This window comes from Xenopus laevis, chromosome 9_10L, assembly GCF_017654675.1.
Source record: "Xenopus laevis strain J_2021 chromosome 9_10L, Xenopus_laevis_v10.1, whole genome shotgun sequence".
Taxonomy (NCBI): domain Eukaryota; kingdom Metazoa; phylum Chordata; class Amphibia; order Anura; family Pipidae; genus Xenopus; species Xenopus laevis.
Genome location: NC_054387.1, coordinates 96,304,084 through 96,325,145, shown reverse-complemented (window position 1 = coordinate 96,325,145; position 21,062 = coordinate 96,304,084). Strand labels below are relative to the sequence as shown.

The window sequence follows — 21,062 nt, the reverse complement described above, 5'->3', positions numbered from 1 at the left end:
CGTGCTGTGGTACGCATGTGCGTTACGGCTCTATAGCGCGCATACGCGAAACTGCACTATGGAGCTATGGCGCGTATGTACAAAACTACGTGTGCGCATGCGCAAAAGCGCAATTAAAAAAAATATCCACGGCAGTCGGGGAGAGACATGGCCGGACAATGGGGTGGGCGACAGAGCAGGTACGTGCCTGGCGCCCCCCCAGCTTTGCGCCCTAGGCACGTGCCTACTCTGCCTACCCCTAGTTCCGGCCCTGTGTTGTTTTAAATTCTAATAAAAATGGATACAAAAAAATATAATTAAATCATAATATTGTAAATACAAACTATATGATTTGAAAAAAAGTAAGAATTACGTATATTTTGTAAGTATTTACTATAAATTTAAGAACATTTTAAAGGAGAACTAAACCCTAAAAAATAAATAAATAACTGAACTTATTGAACCAGCCTAGGTTCAGCATCTCTATAGCAGTAACAATTACACAGTTCAGTGTAAAGATAAAACCTGGTTAAATAGGCTGTGCAAAATCAAAAATGTTTCTAATATAGTTAGTGTAATGAAAATACCTGTGCGGCGGGGTCGCCCGCCGCATGATCCTCAAGCGCCAGCGTCATGTTACTCTAGGGCGCGCGGCGTGCCTGCGCACCTCTTAAAGGCGCTGGCGTGGTTGCGCCAGCACGTTTTGGAGCGAAATTTTAATAATATTTAAGGGCCATTCAGTGTACAGCCCTTTGCCCGTGATAGAACTTTGTTCTTGTGGTTTCCTGAGCCTTGAGCGTCTGTTTTGTATCCTGATCTGATTATCCATGTTTGACCCAGCCTGCTTTCTGACTATCCGACAATCTGTATCCTGACCTTTGCCTGCCTACAACAACTCTCCTGCTTAACCCCTTGATTGACTACCCGGTTCTGACCCTTGCCTGCCTGACAATTCTGATATCCGCCTGCCTCGACCCAGCCTGTCTGACCATCCTTCTGCCTAATCCTTTTGTACTGTGACCTTCGGCCCAAAAGACTCTTCTACCAGCCGTGCCCCTTTGCCAGCCAGAACCTCTCGCCTTGTAGCTCTCTTTAAGTCCAGGTGGCACCCAAGTAACCTGAAGGCTCCTCCCGAAGCCCAACGGTGGTCACACTACTGGTGAAGCCGAGCCGAGACCAGGGTACTTGGCACTTGTTCTGGTATTGGGTGCCGGTCGTGACAGTTAGTTAGCCAAAAATGTAATCTATAAAGGTTGGAGTGACCAGATGTCAAACATAACTGAACAGAATACAACATACTGATTTGCACATAGAACATAAATGTTCAGTTTGCAATTGATCCTCAGCACTTTCAGATGAGCAGCATTCCGATTAAAAAACACCTTTATTTTTCATAAACAGAGCAATGTTTCCTCAGCATGCAGCTCACATTCAAAAGCAAACAGTTCTGACCCATGTGACCCCCCATCAAATCACTTATTGGTTACTGCCTGGTAACCAATCAGTGGAAACCAAGAGAGTGCAAATAGGAAGTAGTGTTCTGGCTATTATGTTAGGCATCCAGTCACTCCAACATTTTCTATTTTGCACAAGCTATTTACCCAGTTTTTATTTTTTTACAGAACAATTCCTTTAAAGGACATGTAAACCCCCCCACGCAAAGATTTCATCACTGAAGCCTCTTTGAAATCTCAAAATACCTGCCATTCTGGTTGTTAAAAGGTTAATAGTAAGGCTGCAGCATCCCCTTAATCACTTAGGATACCTTCTACTCCTCTAACCCACTTTGCCCCCTCCCTCAGGAATTTACTTTGTCTGCTGTCTCATGAGCATGCTCAGTTCTTCTCAACTCAGATGAATAAACACACCCTCCAGTCTAGCAGCGAATGAAGAGATGGCATTGCTGGTTCCCAAAGAAACTCTGCTCTAACTGCCTCTTACTATTTTTAATTCTTAAGCCCTCTTCTGAGCTCAGAGTAACCATTATAGTGCTCAATCCAAGTAGGACTTGTCATCATAGTAAAGTATACCTGTGTTAGCCTGGATTCTTTAATTGCATGAACTTTACATTGCATATGTGCTGTTTGCAGATATAAATGCACTGATAATGTGTCAGAGGGAAAATGCCCCCTGGTTGAAAGCCGGGGGGCATTGTTGTAGGGAAATGTAATGATGCTGGCAAACAGAGGGGATGTATGGAGTATACATAATGCCATTTGGGAAATGTGCCCAACATGGTCACATGTAGGCTTTACATGTCCTTTTAAAAATTGTCACAGGAGTTTAACAATCTGGATTTTGTTTGCAATACACACATGCTCAGTGTGCTTTGCAGAGTTGTTGAGAAGCTAAGCTTAGGGGTCATCAGAAATCATCAAGCAGAAAATGAGGTTTGCCTATCATCATATTGTGCATTATAACTGCGCCAGACCCCTCCCCCACAAAAGCAACCCCTACCCGCTCCTCCCACCATCTGCCTGCACACATACACCCGCCGCTCCCCAGCCACTCAAGTCGGAATAGGTAAGAAAGCAGCTGGGGAGAGGGGAAATATAGAGGAAGCAGACCCTGCAGTCAGCCAAACTGCCCCCCCACGACCACAGGGTCTGCTTCCTCTATAGTTACACCACTGGTACCTTAGCTCAGTAACTGACAGAGCATGTTTAATAAATCAGCAGAAAAGAAGATGGGGATGCTGCATGGTTACCTTTGGGGGCACAGATAAAGAATAAGGTTGCTTTAGTTCTTTTGAAAAGCTTTCAGAATATAAATTGAGTATGTGATGGGAGAAACACCCCCAAAATATTGCAAAAATATTGTTTCCCATCTATATTTGCAGTATGGAAGGGGTAGCCCATTTCTGTATGCCTGACTTTTCTGCACTTGTGACATTAGCCTCAGACCACCAGGAAGGCCTTTCATCTCTTGTCAGATCATTGGATTCCTTTATCAGAGATTTAAGCGAAATGTGGCATTGTGATCTGAGACATTTTTAAGAGCTGCAGTTTTAATATATGGGGGAATGTAATAAATAATTTCCTTTCATAAAATGAAAAATTATGCACAATGCATTCCTTGGTGCAAATTTAAAAGTGATTTCCTTTTTTTCTGTAATAATAACACAATAGCTTATACTTGATAGTAACTCAGCTGCATGAATCAGTATTGGTGGATGGCTATAATGGCTATATGTTTTTCAGTAGACTTACCCAAAAAAATCCCTTATAATCCATTTGCTAGTGGAAGAGAGATTTCAACTGTTATAGTTTGTACTAGTGTGCAGTGTATGTAATAAAACTTTGATAAATTCACAGTGGAAATAAAATGATAGTTGGGGACTTGCTGTGGGAGCAATTAAGGAGAGGGACAAAAGGGTCCCCCAGTTGCCAACCCTACATTTTTAATTATATATTGCACAACCATGAGGGTATACATTGTTGACCTGTTTCTAATATATACGATTTTTGGCCATTGTAGATACAGCGTCTTATGCAACAAGCTAAGTATCAATTTTGAAGTGCAACAGAATTCCCAGTGTACTGTGTAATGTTTGTCTGAACAGTGCATAGAACAGTGCATAGATAGCACCACACTTATGGGACTTTCAGTCTTCAGCACTGCCTAACTTTCTGCCTGGGCCTGTGTGTCATATAGTACAGTGAATTAGGGAGTCAGGACCCCATCTGCCCTGTAACATGATTTTAACGATTGGGGTTATTTTAATCTACATGGGCATACAATAAACATCCTTTTAATAATATGAAACCAATTGGATTATTACTTATTTTGGTTGATTCGGGTGAGGATTAAGGGCCCTTACATACTGGTGTTTCATCCTGCATTCCCCTGTGCTTCACTTTCCTGCATTCAGCACTTGGCCTGTGTCAGGACAGCACTATAATGAAGAACAGGATGCATTTTATTCTGAGCTCTCCTGCAGTGGAACACATGAAAACTGACCACTGGGGAATGCAGGGCGAAACGGGGGCCCTAAGCCTCCTTTTAGCATTTTTTTGTTTTATTACATAGTTAGAGACACCCACATGATAAGAATATTGATCCACATTAACTGTACTTTCTTTGATAAGGTGGTATGTAGTAAAACCTCTTATTGAAATTGACATTTTTTTGCCAAAGAGTATGCCACCTTTAAGAACACCTTAAAGGAAAATGATACCCCCAAAATAAACACTTAAGCAACAGATAGTTTACATCATATTAAGTGGCATATTAAAGAATCTTACCAAACTGGTCTATATATTTATATGTAAGTAAATCTTGCCCTTTTACATCTCTTGCCTTGAGGCACCATTTTGTGATGGTCTGTGTGCTGCCTCAGAGATCACCTGACCAGAAATACTACAACTCTATCTGTAACAGGAAGTGTTGAAGCAAAAGACACAACTCTGTCTGTTAATTCGCTCATGTGACCTAACAAGTATGGTTTGTTGGTATGTTTGTGTGCACAGTGAATCGTACTATCCCAGGGGGCTGCCCTAATTTTTTAAAATGGCAGTTTTCTATTTATGATTATCCAATGGCACATACTACTAGAAAAGTATTTAATTATGAAAATGGTTTATTTACATGAAGCAGGGTTTTAAATATGAGCTGTTTTATGCGCTGTTTATGAGCTTTTTTTTTATAGAACAATGTTTCATGCTTCACTTACTTGATTAGCCCCCCTGCTTTCAGCATGCTGCCAGCTTCAGAAAATAGGACAGCAGCACCTGCACGCAAGATTTTTTCCTATTCAGAATTTCTGTACCCTCATTGGTTCTTTAAGTAAAGCTGCATTGGGATTGGATAGGCTGAAGGGGAAGTTCCTATTTTCCCATGACAGTATTCCCTTAAATTCAGCTTTGGAGGCTTAAAGGCACAGGTTTACTCTAACAGAGACTCCTGCAGGTTAGCAGTCCACGTGGAACTATTAATGTTGTTTTTCTTGTGTTGCTCCACAACAGTTTTTACATTTGAATGTGGCTCACGGGTAAAAAAAAGGTTGGTGACCCCTGCTCTTTAGGAAGACAATTATACCCAGTTGATTTGTGAGCGTACAGTACATGGATGGACTGGACATGAGACCCAATTTGGGAACAAAGCTTTTTATGCACAGTGTTATTATCACAGGCATAACCAGGCCCCAGTGTCGGACTGGCTCACCGGGATACCAGGAAAAGTCCTGGTGGGCCCAGGTGTTATTGGGCCATCATGCTGCTACACATTTGGCCTATTTCATGGTCATTCCCTATTTCTATGAGAAAAAGGGGCTAAATAGATGGAACAATGGATTATAGTATGTAAAGAAAAGAGACTATGAGAGGTTGAGTGAGGAAAGAAAGAATAATAGTACTGAGAGTGGGCCCCTGGTCTAAGGTTTTTGGGTGGGCCCCTGGTGTCCCAGTCCGACACTGCCAGCCCCGACTTTGTGGAGAGGCCACCAAGGACCTGGCATTTTAGGGGGCGGCATGAAGCCCAACCACACCCACATTGAGTCAGAAACACTGGGGATTCACAGAAGATACAATCGTATGTTTTTTAACCCCATTGCTTCGTTCCCACTGATGAAAATTTGCACGAATAAAGGAGGCACCCACTGTATAAATGCGGCCCTGGGCGAAACAACAGAGGAAGCAGACCCTGCTGCTGCAGGGGGCCCAGGAAGTATAGGGGCCCATGAGGTCCTAATTCATATACAATTTCAATAAATATTGGTAAAAGAGGTCAATCTCTAGACAATTTGGGGGCCTGAAAAATAATTTGCTGTGGGTCCAGTAATTTCTATTCATTCCACGGGTTATTGTTTTGACAATATTGCACTATATACTTTCTGTTAACTTTTTTTTTAAAAGTTAAAATATTGCAAGGATAGAAAAGGGAGTGTGGGCTTAATGTTGTGCAAAGCAGAAGTAATTCTAACTTCCTCACACCTGGATCTTTTTATCTCAGAATGGCAGTTAGGGATTTTGAATTTTTATATAAAGTTGTCAAATTGTATTGGAAGTTTCAGAAATATTATGAAAAGAATCCTCTGATTGGTTGTTATGTATTTCGAGACCTAAGTAGACTTTGATTTTGGACCTGTTATGATATAACCCCTTAGATTTCACCACCCGTTGCAACCAAAACCATTCATGCTTCTCTGAGTCAATAACTTTAATATCAATTCATACAGTGTGAGTTGGCTGCATAAGTTATGTAAAATCAAGTTACGTATTAAAGCATTCTACTATAATATGAATGGCTATTAAAGCAGTGTTTGCCTGGCTATTATATTTTCTGCAGTCCTGGCTATGACTCCAGTGGGTGGGTGTCACCATTTCAAAAATATGCTTCTAAAATCCCATAGGGATGAAGGTAGAAAGGGTTTTATTGGGGTGATCTCTAACCTCACACTATTATAAATCTGCCCCATGTGTATGTATGAATAAAAATATTTTTTACACCTAGTAACTGGGGAACTGTTGCCTACTACACAGGCTATTCAGTGTTCTGAATAAGTACATCACATGAATAAAAAGAATAATCATAGCTCTTAAGCAACACTGCATTTAGAATTTACCATAGACTGAAACAAATCGAATTAACTCAAAAGGTTTAGATGTATTTTATAAACTTTATTTATCTCTTTTATTTTAGCTTCATTTGAAGGACCAGTCTGCATTTATCTGTACTTGGAGGTAAGAACAGTGGAAATGGCAGCGAGGAACTTGTCCCAAGCAGCCTGGGCTGTGGCATCAAATTCAGCCTGGAAATGGGCAGCCAGAGTCACCTGGATAGTGTGGGACAGAAGCTGCAAGAAAAGGACATGGTGATCAATAATTTGTTAGCTGCCAGAATGGGAAAACTAACTTTGATTTTTCTACAGAAATACCATATAGATTGCAGTTAGATCTCTAAATATCTAGCTGAATTCTACCCATTTAAAACTTTTGAACCTCTCAAAGTCAACTAAATATAGTCATGTGAATAGGTATTAGGGTCATAAACATCTGAGATCAGAGTGCATATAGACATGTATCAAACTAAGTGGTTCCCTCAAGTTTTTGCTGTTGACTTACCCATTTGCCAAGAAGATACATCCTAGTATACTAAAATCCACATGTACATCTCATAAGTACAGACATTTGGAGGTATCTATTGGCCCGATTATAATTAATCAACATAACTTGGATACTGCCAGCATAGGAACATTCTATTATGGTTAAAAACATAGTACTGTAAGACTTTTTACATAATGGTTGCTACTTGTCTATTAACTTATAGGAAGCAATCTATGTTGCTATGGGTTGCTACACAAGTAGCACACTTTAGACTCGTACATTACTTTCACCCGTAAATGCCTTATTATAGATTTTATTACAGATTTTATGTTATTAGTTACAACCTACCCTGAAGTTTCCAGGATCTACTCTCAAGTTGTAAGCATGCAGGTCACTCAGCTTGGACAGAGCAGTATCCAGGTTGTCCAGGTGTTTGGTGGCCTCTCCAATGGCACCCAGGACCTTTCCTCCATTTGTGGGTTTTTTTTAAAATGTGAATTTAGTTGTGGTTGTTCAACTGGTATGGACATGACATCTTTATTTGTACGCCTGGTGTTGATTTACGACCAACTTACCTTTAGGGTAAGGTCTCATCTGGAGATTCGGGAAGATTTAGTCGCCCTGCGACTAATCGCCTCTTCTTTGGGGCAACTAATCTCTCCGAACGGCTTCCCCCTGTCTTCCGCCTGCTCAAATGAGAAATCGACTGCGGCATGGCACTCGCAGCGATTCGTTTTCCGAAGCCTCAGTCGATTTATCATTCGAGCAGGCGAAAAACAGGGGAAAGCCGTTCGAGAAGATTAGTCGCCGGGTGACTAAATCTCCCCGAATCTCCAAGTGTGACCTTACCCTTAAAAAACATGCTAAACAGATGCAATTAAGATAACTCATATAGAATGCCCAGTGATTTTTATTGACTGTGGCATGATGTGCTGATATATATCGAAACACATTAAATATGGAGTAATAAACTTTTTCCCACGTTGTTTTACAAATTTGTTTACCGCGAGTGCTTCTGCTATGGAATTTTTATATTGGTACTATATACCTTCTAGTCACAAGCCTTATTCTTGGCACTACTGCTAGCCCAGAGTATAACTATTTATAGGTGTATTAAGCAGTATATAGGTGTATTTAGTAGGGATGCACCAAATCCACTTTTTGGGATTCGGCCAAATACCGAACCCTAATTTGCATATGCAAAATTAGGGGTGGGAAAGGAAAGGGTGGAGAAAAATATTTTTTACTTCCTTGTTTTATGACAAAAGGCACTTGATTTTCCATATGCACATTAGGATACAGATTTGGTTCAGCCATGCACAAGGATTCAGCCGAGTCCGAATCCTGCTGAAAAAGGCAGAATCCTGGCGAAATCCCAAATCGAATCTTGGATTCGGTGCATCCCTAGTATTTAGCAATAGTCTGTGGTGAGTGCCCTTTCCTTTATTTGTGAATGTAGAATGGGATCCATGTAAAAATGTTTGCACTTTATTGTTAATTTTGTTCTACAATTATGTCACTGTCACTATTACCATATATAAATAATGGAGCTGGATCATTTAAATTGCTTTCAGAAGTGATTTGTGCAATGCCATATAGAATCATTCTTATTGCACCAAGAGTGGCAAAGTTATAATTGCAACTGCTATGGGATGCCTTTGACCACCTGTTAAACCCAGGGTTGGTTCCATGAGTGCTTTGTGTTTGCAAGTTCGAATCGTTCGATTTGAAGTCGAAGTCGTAGTCGAAGTAGCCAATTCGATGGTCGAAGTAGCCAAAAAAATACTTCGAAATTCGAAGTATTTTTTATTCTAATCCTTCACTCGAGCTAAGTAAATGTGCCCCTTGAAGTTAACACTTTTTATTACACATGTCCAGGGAACCTTAATATACACAAGAGAGTTAATATAATGCCCTACACATGAGCCCACTGTAAAATTAATGTTCCATATGTTATAAAATGTCTGGAGAAAACTGGTTACCCAAAAAAAGTTAGGACTTTTGCAGCCAATCCTGCTTAAGGGCTCTTACACATGAGCGTTTTTACCTGCGCTCCCCTGCGTTCCGTTTTTCGGCGTTCAGCCGCAGGGGAGCGCAGGAATAGACGCATTTAATTATTTCGAATGGGGCTGTACTCACACAGGCGCATGTAGGCGCTGAACGCAGGTTGAGACGCAACATGCTGCATTTTTCCTGCGTTCGGCGCCTACATGCGCCTGTGTGAGTACAGCCCCATTCGAAATAATTAAATGCGTCTATTCCTGCGCTCCCCTGCGGCTGAACGCCGAAAAACGGAACGCAGGGGAGCGCAGGTAAAAACGCTCATGTGTAAGAGCCCTAAAAAGGGAGAAGTCGCCAGGGTTTTTTGAACATTATTGCATTTTCGGCACACAGGATATGATTTAAGAGACTGATTGGAAGATTGGGGAAGATCTAGCTTCTTTTTAGCACTTTGCCTGGTCTGAGGTGGCGAAGTCAACTCTGGCGAAATAGGTAACATTAAGTAAAATCTTCACTTTAGTAAATTTGCAGAGTAGCGCCCGATTGCAGGAGCAAAAATACATCTGGCGATAGGGTCCAAAACTGCACTAGTGTCGGTCTGGTTCACTAGCGAATTGGCACTTGCGCCTGTGAATTGGCGATGTTCCTGTGGGTGGCAACGCTGGTGAATTGTTGCTAGCATTAGTCACTTTGCTCTTTAGTAAATCTGCCCCTTAGTATGATGTAAATAGTGATATTCTGAGACCATTTGCAATTAGTTTGCATTTTTTATGATTCTTGAGTTATTTAGCTTGTTATTCAGCGGCACTCCAGTTTGCAATTTCAACAATCCATTTGCTAGGATCCAAATTACCCTAGTGACCATGCCTTGATTTGAATAAGAGACTAGAATATAAACAGGAGAGGGCCTGAATCATAAGACAATTAATAAAAAGTAGCATTAATATATTTATAGTCTTACAGAGCATTTGTTGTTGTGACTAGGGTTGCCACCTAGCCGGTATTTTACGGGCCTGGCCGGTATTTTACGGGCCTGGCCGGTAAAAATGATGGTTGTTATTAATAGGGGGAAAAAGATAAATATATAGCAAGGGCGGTATTTCTTTCCAGAAAAGATGGCAACCCTATCAGTGACCCCCATTTAAAATCTGGAAAAAAAATCAGACGAAAGCAAATAATTAAAATTGAAAAAACAACAATTGAAAAATTGCTTAGAATTTCCCATTCTATTACATACTTAAAGGTTTTTAATGGTAAGCAAATATCGAGAGTCGAAACTTTGGAGGCAGAGTAAATGGCAGGTAACCACCACAAACATGTCTTTTTATTTAACTCCCTGACAAAAACGCACCCAGTATGCGATGCCTACTAGCTGTACAGAAATACTCGAACTTTGCTCGTAACTCCCCCTAATGCGGCTGCGTGCCGCGTCACCGCGTCTCTCTGCGTGTGATCTGCACGCCATAGTATCGCGAGATGAGATTCCGGATCAGCTGTCTTACAGAAGCCAAGGAGCTGGACCTTTAGTGTCGGTGTAGTGATCCGGGACTGTGGTCTGAATGGATTCAATACATTTTATAATTACATATAAACACTTTTAACAACTTGAAATGCCTTATTAGATTATTCAATTCTTTATGATGTGCTCCGGCGTACCAGTTCTTGCTTTTGACCGTCCTGCAGCTGATATAGCATATACTGAATGAACCTAGCCTTAATACAGTGTATTGTGAGCAGCTCTGTGCCCGTGCCACCATAGCAGTGCCAGTCTTGTAGTGCGCATGTCCATGATCTGGTAAATAAACCCTTGCAATTCTATTATCAGCTTTTTTTGTACCATTAACAACAAGTGTTTATACAACCCTAACATGTTCAGCTTGCCTGTACAGTTTAGTGCAGTTACAATCAATGTTATTACATTCTGCTAGTGCTGTCTGTCTGGTTTATTGGATTTAAAATGATGCCAGTTTTATGCCATGTATACATACATTTAGCATTCTCTCCAGTTTTGCAGTTCAGCTGTCTCTCTGGTTGCTAGGGTCTAATTTATCCTAGCATCAATCCAGTGGAACATAAACACAAGAAGTCCTGAATGGAAGGATATGTAATACAACGTAATAGCAATACATATTTTAGCTTGAGAGAGCCAGGGGCTGCCAGGGTCAGTGGCCCCTAACAACCAGGTTGCATTTTATATTGCCATCTGCAAAGAGGCAGATTATGTCATTTTTGTGTTTGATTAATTTTAAAAATAAATGCAGCATTTTGTTGTACATATTCAAGGTGTTACCTATCATAGATTTTTATTGATGTTCAGACGCATCAACTTGGCCAAATATATTATTTTGGTGTGTTGTGGCAATGCCCTGTAATGGTTTTATAATAAACTGCATTCTGCACACCGACAATGCAATTGGGCAGTGATCCCCGACAAGTAGCTTGTGAGCAACATGTTGCTCACCAACCCCTTGGATGTTGCTCTTTGGGTCCTCAAAGCAAGTGTTTATTTTTGAATTCCTGGCTTGAAAGCAAGTTGCATAAAAACTAAGCATATTGCCAAATAGTGCCTCCTTTAGGCTGCCAGTCCACATAATGGCTGCAAAATAGTCAATCACAGTCCTTATTTGGCACCCAAGATAATTTTTCATGCTTGTGTTGCTCCCCAAATCCTTTTACATTTGAATGTGGCTCACAGGTAAAAAAGGTTGGGGACCCCTGCAATTGGGGAATTGCATCCCTTTCATGTTATGTTTGCACTGTATAACATATAATTGTATAATGTGTTTGCCTCTGTTCTATTGCACATGCCATGTAATGTCCTATTATACCCCTGGCCATGTCCCAGATTATGTCCCCACCTCTGCACAGTTCTGTCTCTATTGTAGGTATGTTCAAGAAAGTTTACAGGTTTTGCAATGGTGCCTTTAAAGCAAATAGGGACTTTGCTTGTTTGTATTTGCTTATTTTACCAAACACTGTTTTTGATCATTGTAAAAAGCACAGAGCATGTCTCTAGTTGGCTCCAATACATTGTATGAAAACATCATTTCAAATAACATAAAGCATGACTTTTAATAACTTTAAATGCATTCAATATGCAGTCTAGGATGCTAGATTTTGCTTTTCAAATTCTACTGCTGATTTAAATTCATCCTGTTCTGTATGGCAAAAGGTGACACAGAAATGTTTCAGAGCTCTTGTATAATGTCATGTATTCTGCCTCTTAGCATATACTGCATGAACGTGACCTTAATATACTGGATTTTGATAGGTCAAATCTGTACCAGTTCCAGTCCTATTGGTCTTTTCATTGTTGTTTTTGAATACTTTTTCTTTTTCATTACTTTAAAGCTTAGACTTTCGAAATTCCATGTCAGTGTTTCCAGCAAGAGTGACACCTGAATCCAAAAGGAAGATTGATTGTGAGTCTAGCTTTGAGCTTGTTTTACAGGTCAATGACTTGTAGGAACATCCGTTTCATGACTTGGTTAAATGATGTTTAATTTTCCAACGTATATAATTGTGTCAACGTTTAATTTCTTTTTTATCTGTAATTAGTATTTTCATTTATGATTCCACCTGCCATAATACATTCTATTTTATGTTTTATATTTTTCAGGGTTTTTAATCATCCCTAAATATGGGTGAAAACACCAGTCCTATCAGTGTAATTCTGGTGAGTTCGGGAAGCAGAGGAAATAAGCTACTATTCAGATACCCTTTTCAGAGAAACCATGAGCCTCATTTATCGAAGACAAGTAAGTGTCATAAACAAACAGGTCAACAAACTTTGGCTTGCAAAAGTCATGTCCAGTATTTCTCTTACCTGTACAAACTGTTGTATTAAAAGGAACAGATATTTCCCAGATTTTATTTTTACTTGTGAATTATGAGAATGATTTACTCCGAAAAGTGCACTAAATAGAGTATTGAATGTGCTGAAATCTATTGGCAACTAGGTCAAGCAATGCAGATTAATCGTTATACATCTATTGGGCACCGCTGTGCTAGTACATATTTTCCAGCATTAATGAAGGGTCAAAAGCAATAATTGGCTTTTCCTACTGATGTCAACCAGACGTATATGCTAAGTAAAAATATTTTGTTTTCTGATGTTGGACAGACAGACAGAAATACTCTCCAAATATTTGGCTTCTAGGACCATTACTATTTCTAATACTAATCTTACCAGGTAAAACCAGTAGATTGCAGGAACACAAAGTTTACCCACTGAAGTTAAAGACATACAAGGTGGATTATTTTCCAACTCCTGTTCATAATAATTTCAAGAAAAAAACCCTTAAAAAAACAACGTTTTCTTTACAGGGCAAAAATCTTTCCAGACATTGGTAGTTTTGTTCCTCCATGGTTTAGGCCAAGGGCAAACTCAGCGGATCATCTGTATTGGCGCAAAAATGCACACTTTAGTGTATCCATATAAGCAGTGCGCTTGAGGCCAGTGCACACAACAGTTTGACCTGAGCACCCAAGTTTGAAATGTGCGCACAAAATAATTTGCACATAGCTAAACAGAATTAGAGGGAACATTGTACGGCGGGTCCAGCAAATTAAACCTTCCCTATACCTCTCTCTGGAAACTCAGAGCCTGGGTTAGGAACAGGAATGAGTAACATAGGTGCCGAATAACACAGTTTATAGGCATTTAACTGAGACCGAAAGCATCAGGAGCGGGATGAGACAAATCCAGGCAAAGGTCAAACCAGAATCAGCAGCAGTAGTCCAAGCAGAGTCCTAAGAGAAGTTACAAACAGTATACCTGATACCTGTGTGCCCCTCACCCAACCCATCATGAATACAGAACTGCTGACCACAGGCAGTGCTGTATTCATTGTAGGTGTTTGGACTGCAGATTCCTGAGGCCTTGAACTGCAGGGCAAAAAGTGCAGAAAACTTGCCAGAATGTTTTGCACCTTGCACCATGACCTACACATGATAATGCCTGTTATGTCTTTGTAGCATGTTAGTTTATCCCTTTTGCATTTTGATTAATATGAAGGGTAATAAATCTGAGTGTAAAAAATAATTTATTTTTTTCCATTTTGTTTTTGGTACAGTTAATCCAAGGAGCTGTTATGCCTTACCTAACACAGGGGACAATTGTGATGATCCAGATGGAGATTCCAAGTAAGATATCTTTATTTTACATAACATATTTTTTGTAGCAAACAAAAATTCTGTAAGGTCATAGAATACCTTTAGAAGTTTATTGTTGAAGCAAAAGTAAACACTAAAAATGATAGGACAGGATGTCCTGTTAATAGAAGAATGAAATATACTGTGTTATGTGGTATGATACATTAATAAATATTCAAGGTATTGCTAATGTAAATAATGTTTTGCGTAATATTTTTGAAATTCTAATGTATCAATTTCATTGCCAACCTTACAAGTCTGATATCTGCACACAATGAAGCATATCTATGACAATATTAATGTAGCAGTGAATAATTCAGGGCTTTGCATTTTCAAGTAATATACACCTGTTCACTTTGAATGCTGGAGAGATTTGTAACATTTTGTTCCCCACCCTGGTGGGGTGGTAAAACACTACAAATCTCCCCATGTTCCAATACCTTTAATTGGATTATAAATGAAAAGTAGAAACCCTTATTTGCATATGCAAGTTAGGGGCGGGGAGGGAAATTGCGTGACTTTTAGTCACAAAACAAGCATGTAGAAAATGTTTTCCCCTTCCCACCCCTAATTTGCATATGTGGATTCTGTTCAGTATTCGGCCGAATCTATCGTGAAGGATTCGGGGGTTCGGCCGAATCCAAAATAGTGGATTCGGTGCATCCCTAGTAATTACGCTCCTTAATGTAGCACATTTTTTAAATAGGAAATATGATTATAGCTTATTGTTTGTATAGAACATTCCTATGCAACTTGTTTGCATTTATACCATGGATGCGGAATTTGCAAACTTCACTAAAGTCTTGTAAATTTAGCATCTCTGTTACTAATTCTAATGTATAAAGGTTCATCCTTTCACATATACAGAAAAAAAACCCTTATCTGGAGCACTCCAGGTCCCAAGCATTTCTGATAATAGATCCCATATCTGTATCTATATATCTAACTCTATTGACAGCCATAAGAAGCAAAATGTTAGGTTGTATATTGTGTTATTATTTGTTACTTGTTTTTCTTTGTTGATGCCCCCATTCCTATTCCAGAGAGCCATGTCCTCTAACAGATGAGCAATTGGTTGAAGGGTAAGACTGGACATTCTAAACAATAATGCTTTGTTTAGAATGCATCTATTTCTTTCTAATGAACCTTCATTTCTTCCTATACATTCTAATTAATCTGAAAATAAGACTAACTCAAGTTACTGCAATTAGTTTGTTTTAATAAATGGTAATAAAAAAAATGCATACTAATGGAGAGTGTGCACAAAGATCTGCTCTTCTGTATTATTCATTTATATTTGGCTCAATAATGGTAAGTATGTATATATGTATATTTTTTTTTACACATAATGCTGTACTTAATAAATGAATAGAACAAACAGGGCAATACATTAATAAATACAAAGTACAGTTACATTAACCAATAAGAGCTAGGTGTCAAAAAGACTAGAATGAAAAGATCCCTGTCTCATAGAGCTTACAATCTAAGTGGGTGGGTAAATTAATGACACACATAGGAGCATATTAAGTGCTGTAGAATGGGGAAAAAATGCCTGTCACTGTTTCATGTGTAATAGACTGTTTGTCATTTGGAAGCATTTAAAGCGATGACAGAGCATTTCAGCAGAGAACAGCAGCAGACAAACGGCACTGTATGGGCAACCAACACTTCCAATATCAATTGTTTATTGGCAGGGTTTTTGTCATGCTCTGAGGAGGTCCTGTTCAAATGTTGATTCACAAAGACAGCAACAGCTGCTGGTGTTTCTGAATATTGTTCTTCGGCAGCTGGAGCATTGACTTCTATTTGTGCCTGGTAGTGCAGTCGTCCGCATTCTTGTGTAAATGTCACAAGAATGAAGCATCTGTACTATTGTCAATGTGAAAAGTTATCCACATGCTTTCAAGTGACACTCGAAGCAAATCCACTTGTCCACAATGGGAAAAATGTATTTAGACAACTGCATGTGGTTTGTATCTTGCTTTGACTTTTATTGAGTAGAAGAAATAGCAAGAAATAACCAAAAGCTGTTCCTTTAAAGGGGAATTAAGTATTAAAAAATAATATGGATAGAAATGCCATATATTATATTGAACTTATTAAACCAACCTAAAGGTTCAGCATCTCTATAGAAGTATTGATCATAGGAGTTTCCCATCTTGTGCTGGTTGTGCTTTGAGCAGCTATTGAGGAGCTAAGCTTAGGGGTTGTCACAATTCATCAAACAGAAAATGAGGTCCGTCTGTTATAAAAACTGATGCTACAGGGCTATAATTATAATTTACTAATCAGCCTCAGCCTTATATTGTGACTTTTATATATGTTCAGTATCTTGTGCAAAGGTCTCTAAGCTCAGTAAGTCACAGCAGCACAGAACATGTTCAGTGAAGCAGTAGAAAGCAAGATGGGGAGCTACTGGGGCATCTTTGGAGACACAGATCTTCCCTGCTAAAGGGCTATAGTTGCATTGGGCTGGTATAGAAGCCCAAAACATAATGTATAACATTTCTGCCCTATTTCTTTTGTTAAAGGAGAAGGAAACCCTAAAAATGAATAGGACTAAAAATGCCATGTTTTATATACTGAACTTATTGCACCAGCCAAAAGTTGCAGCTTCTCAGAACTTCAAACTTGTCACAGGGGGGTCACCATCTTGAAAAAGTGTCTGAGACACTCACATGCTCAGTGGGCTCTGAGAAGCTGTTGAGAAGCTAAGCTTAGGGGTCGTCACAAATTATCCATTAGAAAACAAGGTTACAAGCTGATGCTACAGGGCTGATTACTAAATTCTGATGCTAGTTGCACTGGTTTCTGTGCTGCCATGTAGTAATTATCTGTATTAATTACTAATCAGCCTTATATTGTGACATTTATATTCTATATGTACTGTATATTTTGAGTCGGTCCCTAAGCTCTGTAACTGACAGCAGCACAGAGCATGTTCAGTGAAGGGCTGTGGTTGCCTTGGGCTGGTACAGAAGCCCAAAACATAATGTACAACATGTCTAGCTTACTTCTTTAGTTTAACTTTCCTTGTCCTTTAAGCGTTAGTTCGCCTTTAAGACTAATTGGTTTTACACTGGATAAAATTGCACTAGTGTTGAAATGTACATTTATTCTTCTTCACGCAGCAGACAGTCCTAAATTATTAGCTAAGTGGTTATAATGCATTAGTGCACCGATGAGAAATATGCCCAGTGTTTGTTTCTATATCAGGCCCAGTAAAGCAAATGAATAAGTGAAACATTTGATCATGGATGCCATAGATAGAATTTGTCCAGACAGTATTGTTTTTCACATAAAACAGTATCATGTAGCTGTCCACATCTTAGTGGCTAGGAGCCCAATGCCTTTTGTAGTGTCATTGGGGCTTGTTTGCTGGCCTGCCCCTTGCAACCACAACAGTCTTTTGTTAAAGTTGTGTCAGACTGCTCAGAAGTCACTGAGGATGCAAAATTGCTTGATGTTACATTTAGCTAAAGTAAAGCATTATAAGCACAAATAAAAAAAACTGATATGTTTTTGTGTTAGCAAAGCTTAAAGGAGAACTAAACCTCCCCAAGATATAACAGCCCCCTCAATTGCCCTCGATCTGCCCCCTTTACCTCACCCTCCCCGTACAGTGTATTACCTATATTAGTGCTCCTATTGGCAGATTGAGGGCAATTGAGGGGCTGTTATATCTGGAAAGGGTTTAATTCTCCTTTAATGGAGAAACAAACCCGTACTAGAAAAACCCCCTACCCCTCTACCCTGCGTAGACCAACCTCCCTCCTCCCCCACAGCCTAACTGCCCCCCCCCCAGGCAAATGCCCCTAATTTTTTACTTACCCCTCAGTGCAGATCTGGCCTCAGGAGTTCATGGGCGGCATCTTCTTTTTTCGGTCTTCTTCGGAATCTGAGTGTAATTTCGGAGCATGGGCAGTTGGAGTAAATTTCTGGTCACGAACGACTGAGCATGCACCGAAAGTCCTGGAAATTTCCGAAATTCCGCTCAGATTACGAATAAGATCGAAAAAAGAAGATGGCGCCCGTGAACTCCCAAGGCTAGATCTGCACGGAGGGGTAAGTAAACAATTAGGGGCATTTGCCCGTGGGGGAGAAGGGAGGTTGGTCTACGCAGGGTAGGGGGGTAGGGTTTTTTTCTAGTACGGGTTTGTTTCTCTTTTAAGGGGGTTTCAGAACATCAACTGAATATGGTGTACATTGTATTCTGTGTGCATTCACTTGTGCAGAAAGAGATTTCCACTGTACCTGCAGAAAATACTAGTAAATAGAGATGTATGTTAGTTCAAAGAGTTTTATGGAAGAGGGTCAGTAATAAGTTTTAGTTTGGCAAACAAAATTTTGTTACACTCTATATCAGAACAAAAGAGCTTTCTCATTAACAAAAGCTTATTGTTCACAATCTATTTAAACCCTCACTTAGCATGGAATTAATAAGCATGCAGTCACGATCTTTAATTTAAGGCACTTTCACTTCTCTTGATAGAGCTTTAATCAATTATGTTACAAATACCTTAAACCGATGAATTTGTTTGAATAACAGTAATTTCTTTTTCAAAATGCACTTTTTATCTTTTGTAACTCTTTCGACACTTTAAAAGGTTCTCGGATGTCATACTTGCAACAATTTTGGCAACCAAATCGGATATGTGTGGCAAAAAGTTTGAACTGAAGATTGACAACGTGCGATTTGTTGGCCACCCAACACTGCTTCAGCATGCACAGGTATCTTTAGCAACTGTAATCTGCTTCTTTGCTTACTATAGATTAGTAAGAGCCATATTAACAGTTCATTCATTTTGTAAGCAGTTACAGTGACTTTTGTTCATAGAAATGGTATTTTTCGCATTCTATATTTGTAACAGAAATAGACATCATTTTTTAAGAGAATAGAATGTAAGAAACAGTCAATATCTGTAGTCTAGAACTGCATCCAAACTCACCACTCAGATACTTACATGATTAAAGTAATCACTGATGCGAAACATAGCAGGTATGAGGCTAAAGTATGTTTGATTTCATGGGTATGTGGTAATGTGTAAGTGTATACACTAGTATTGCATTCAGTTATATTCATAATTTCTCTTTCTTATCTAAACATGAAGTATAACCTTCTGTTGTGTAGGGAAACATCAGCAGGCATGTGTGCAGCAGGTGACAGGTCATTAACAAATTAATGCCGCACAAAATACACTTTATGAAGCATGAAATATACCTCCCAAATAAGTACACAATATATTTTACACTGCTAATTCAGCATTAGGCAGAAACTACAAGCTTCTGTAGCACGTTGCAGGGCTCATTTGCTAACCAAAGCGCAGCATGCACACAATCTGCCTTTATTTGCACTTTTCACTCTGTAATTGGGTGTGAGCAGTTAGTTGGGGGCCTCCGTGCTCTGTTTTGGACATCTCGATGACTGTGAGTGAGACTACAGGTATGGGATGCATTATTCAGAAAACCCTGAATTGCAGGAAGGCCGTCTCCTATATACTCTTTGTCTTGGTAATAATAAACAGCATCCTGAACTTAATCCAAAGTAAGATATAATTAATCCTTATGGGAGGCCAAACAATCCTATTTGGTTTATTTATGTTTAAATGGTTTTATAGTAGACGTAAGGTATGGACATCCAAATTAGTGAAAGATCCCTTATCCAGAAAACCCGGGGTCCCAAGCATTCTGGATAACAGGTCACATATCTGTATCAGTATCTTTTTCCATAACTGGCATTGGCAGAGTGTATAACTAGTTACATTATGAAGTCTCAGGTAGGCAGCACCACAAAACATGCATAGCTATAGAAGAAGTAGATCCTGAGACAGCTGTGGGGCAAGCAGGATAGGGGACTCAGTGGGGCACTGACAGTTTCAATATGCGTTTCTAAATATATCCTATTCCCAAAGTTTATGGGGGGCCTAGAACGAGTTTGCCGTGTGCACTAGAAGCTTCAGTTTGCACCACTAATTACAATGCATTGTGTGCTTTATGGGCTATAGCTGCAGAAATATTGCTCACTGTTTCCTGAAGAATTCATGTTACTAGCAAAAAACAACCTAAAGCATTCAGCAACTAGTGTCTGGTAATACTGATGAGTCAACTGGTTTGCTGGAGCCAGAAGTGTTTTGCACAGTATTAGCTCCATTATTATATTTTTCACATGCGGCAACAATGTAGATATTTGAACGCTGGGTTAAAACTTCTCAACTTTTTTTTTTATCGTTAAAATATTCAGCGTAGCATTTTTTCTAAAAACCTACTAAAATAAGAGAAAGGGTGTATATGAATATGATTTCAAAGAATTCTGATAACAATGCATTTCATTCAAACATATTTGTAAATTTTTCAATATTGAATTATAAATACAATTATTTACTGACAATTCTAGGTTCTGTTCACTAACCTCTTCAAACAGTTCATGTCCTAAACGGATTAGTAAAGGATATCTCTCCCTCTTGTGGTGTAATAAGGTTATAACATTTTCACGAAACGTTACCTTTGCTTTTTGCATGATCCATATTTAAACATATACAATGTATAGACATTAAAACATTTTTATGGTCATTGAACTTTTTGGTAACTTGGTTATTGAACTTTTGTGTAACTACTAATAGTTTTATAAGATTTTAATAGGGGGTGAGACTACTATAATCACCTGAAGCAGAGCCAGCAATTGCACATGGAGCTTTATTTTGTGCTTCACACTCGATGTTGGCGACAAAACATCCGTGACAGCTGATCAGTTTTTCCTCAGGAAAAATGACAGACTGGCCTCGCTTACTTCATATAAAACTATATGAAGGAGGAAAGCAGCTCTAAGCAAAGCAGTGGCAAAGACCAGGCTGTTACAGAGTGACTTGTTTATTGCTGTGGTAGGAG

General features: G+C 39.3%; 2 protein-coding genes across 5 annotated transcripts in view; one reads left to right on the top strand and one right to left on the bottom strand.

Moving 5' to 3' along the window:
• Window positions 1-6,575: 6,575 nt before the first annotated feature.
• Window positions 6,576-7,505, bottom strand: LOC108701877 (hemoglobin subunit alpha-3-like; the record flags this gene model as incomplete). The annotated part of the gene is made up of 2 exons (XM_018236889.2): window positions 6,576-6,772; window positions 7,371-7,505. Coding segments are annotated over 2 exons (264 nt in total), but the record flags the coding sequence as incomplete, so codon positions are not given.
• A 2,935-nt stretch (window positions 7,506-10,440) lies between these two features.
• Window positions 10,441-21,062, top strand: part of nprl3.L (NPR3-like, GATOR1 complex subunit L homeolog) — a 39,833-nt gene continuing 29,211 nt past the window's right edge. The window contains exons 1-6 of one of the 4 annotated variants that reach the window (XM_018234183.2): window positions 10,441-10,576; window positions 12,375-12,445; window positions 12,643-12,781; window positions 14,099-14,168; window positions 15,221-15,259; window positions 18,785-18,908. In XM_018234183.2, coding sequence (XP_018089672.1) covers window positions 12,664-12,781; window positions 14,099-14,168; window positions 15,221-15,259; window positions 18,785-18,908 — 351 coding nt within the window. In that variant the 5' untranslated portion in view covers window positions 10,441-10,576; window positions 12,375-12,445; window positions 12,643-12,663. 4 annotated transcript variants of the gene reach the window in all.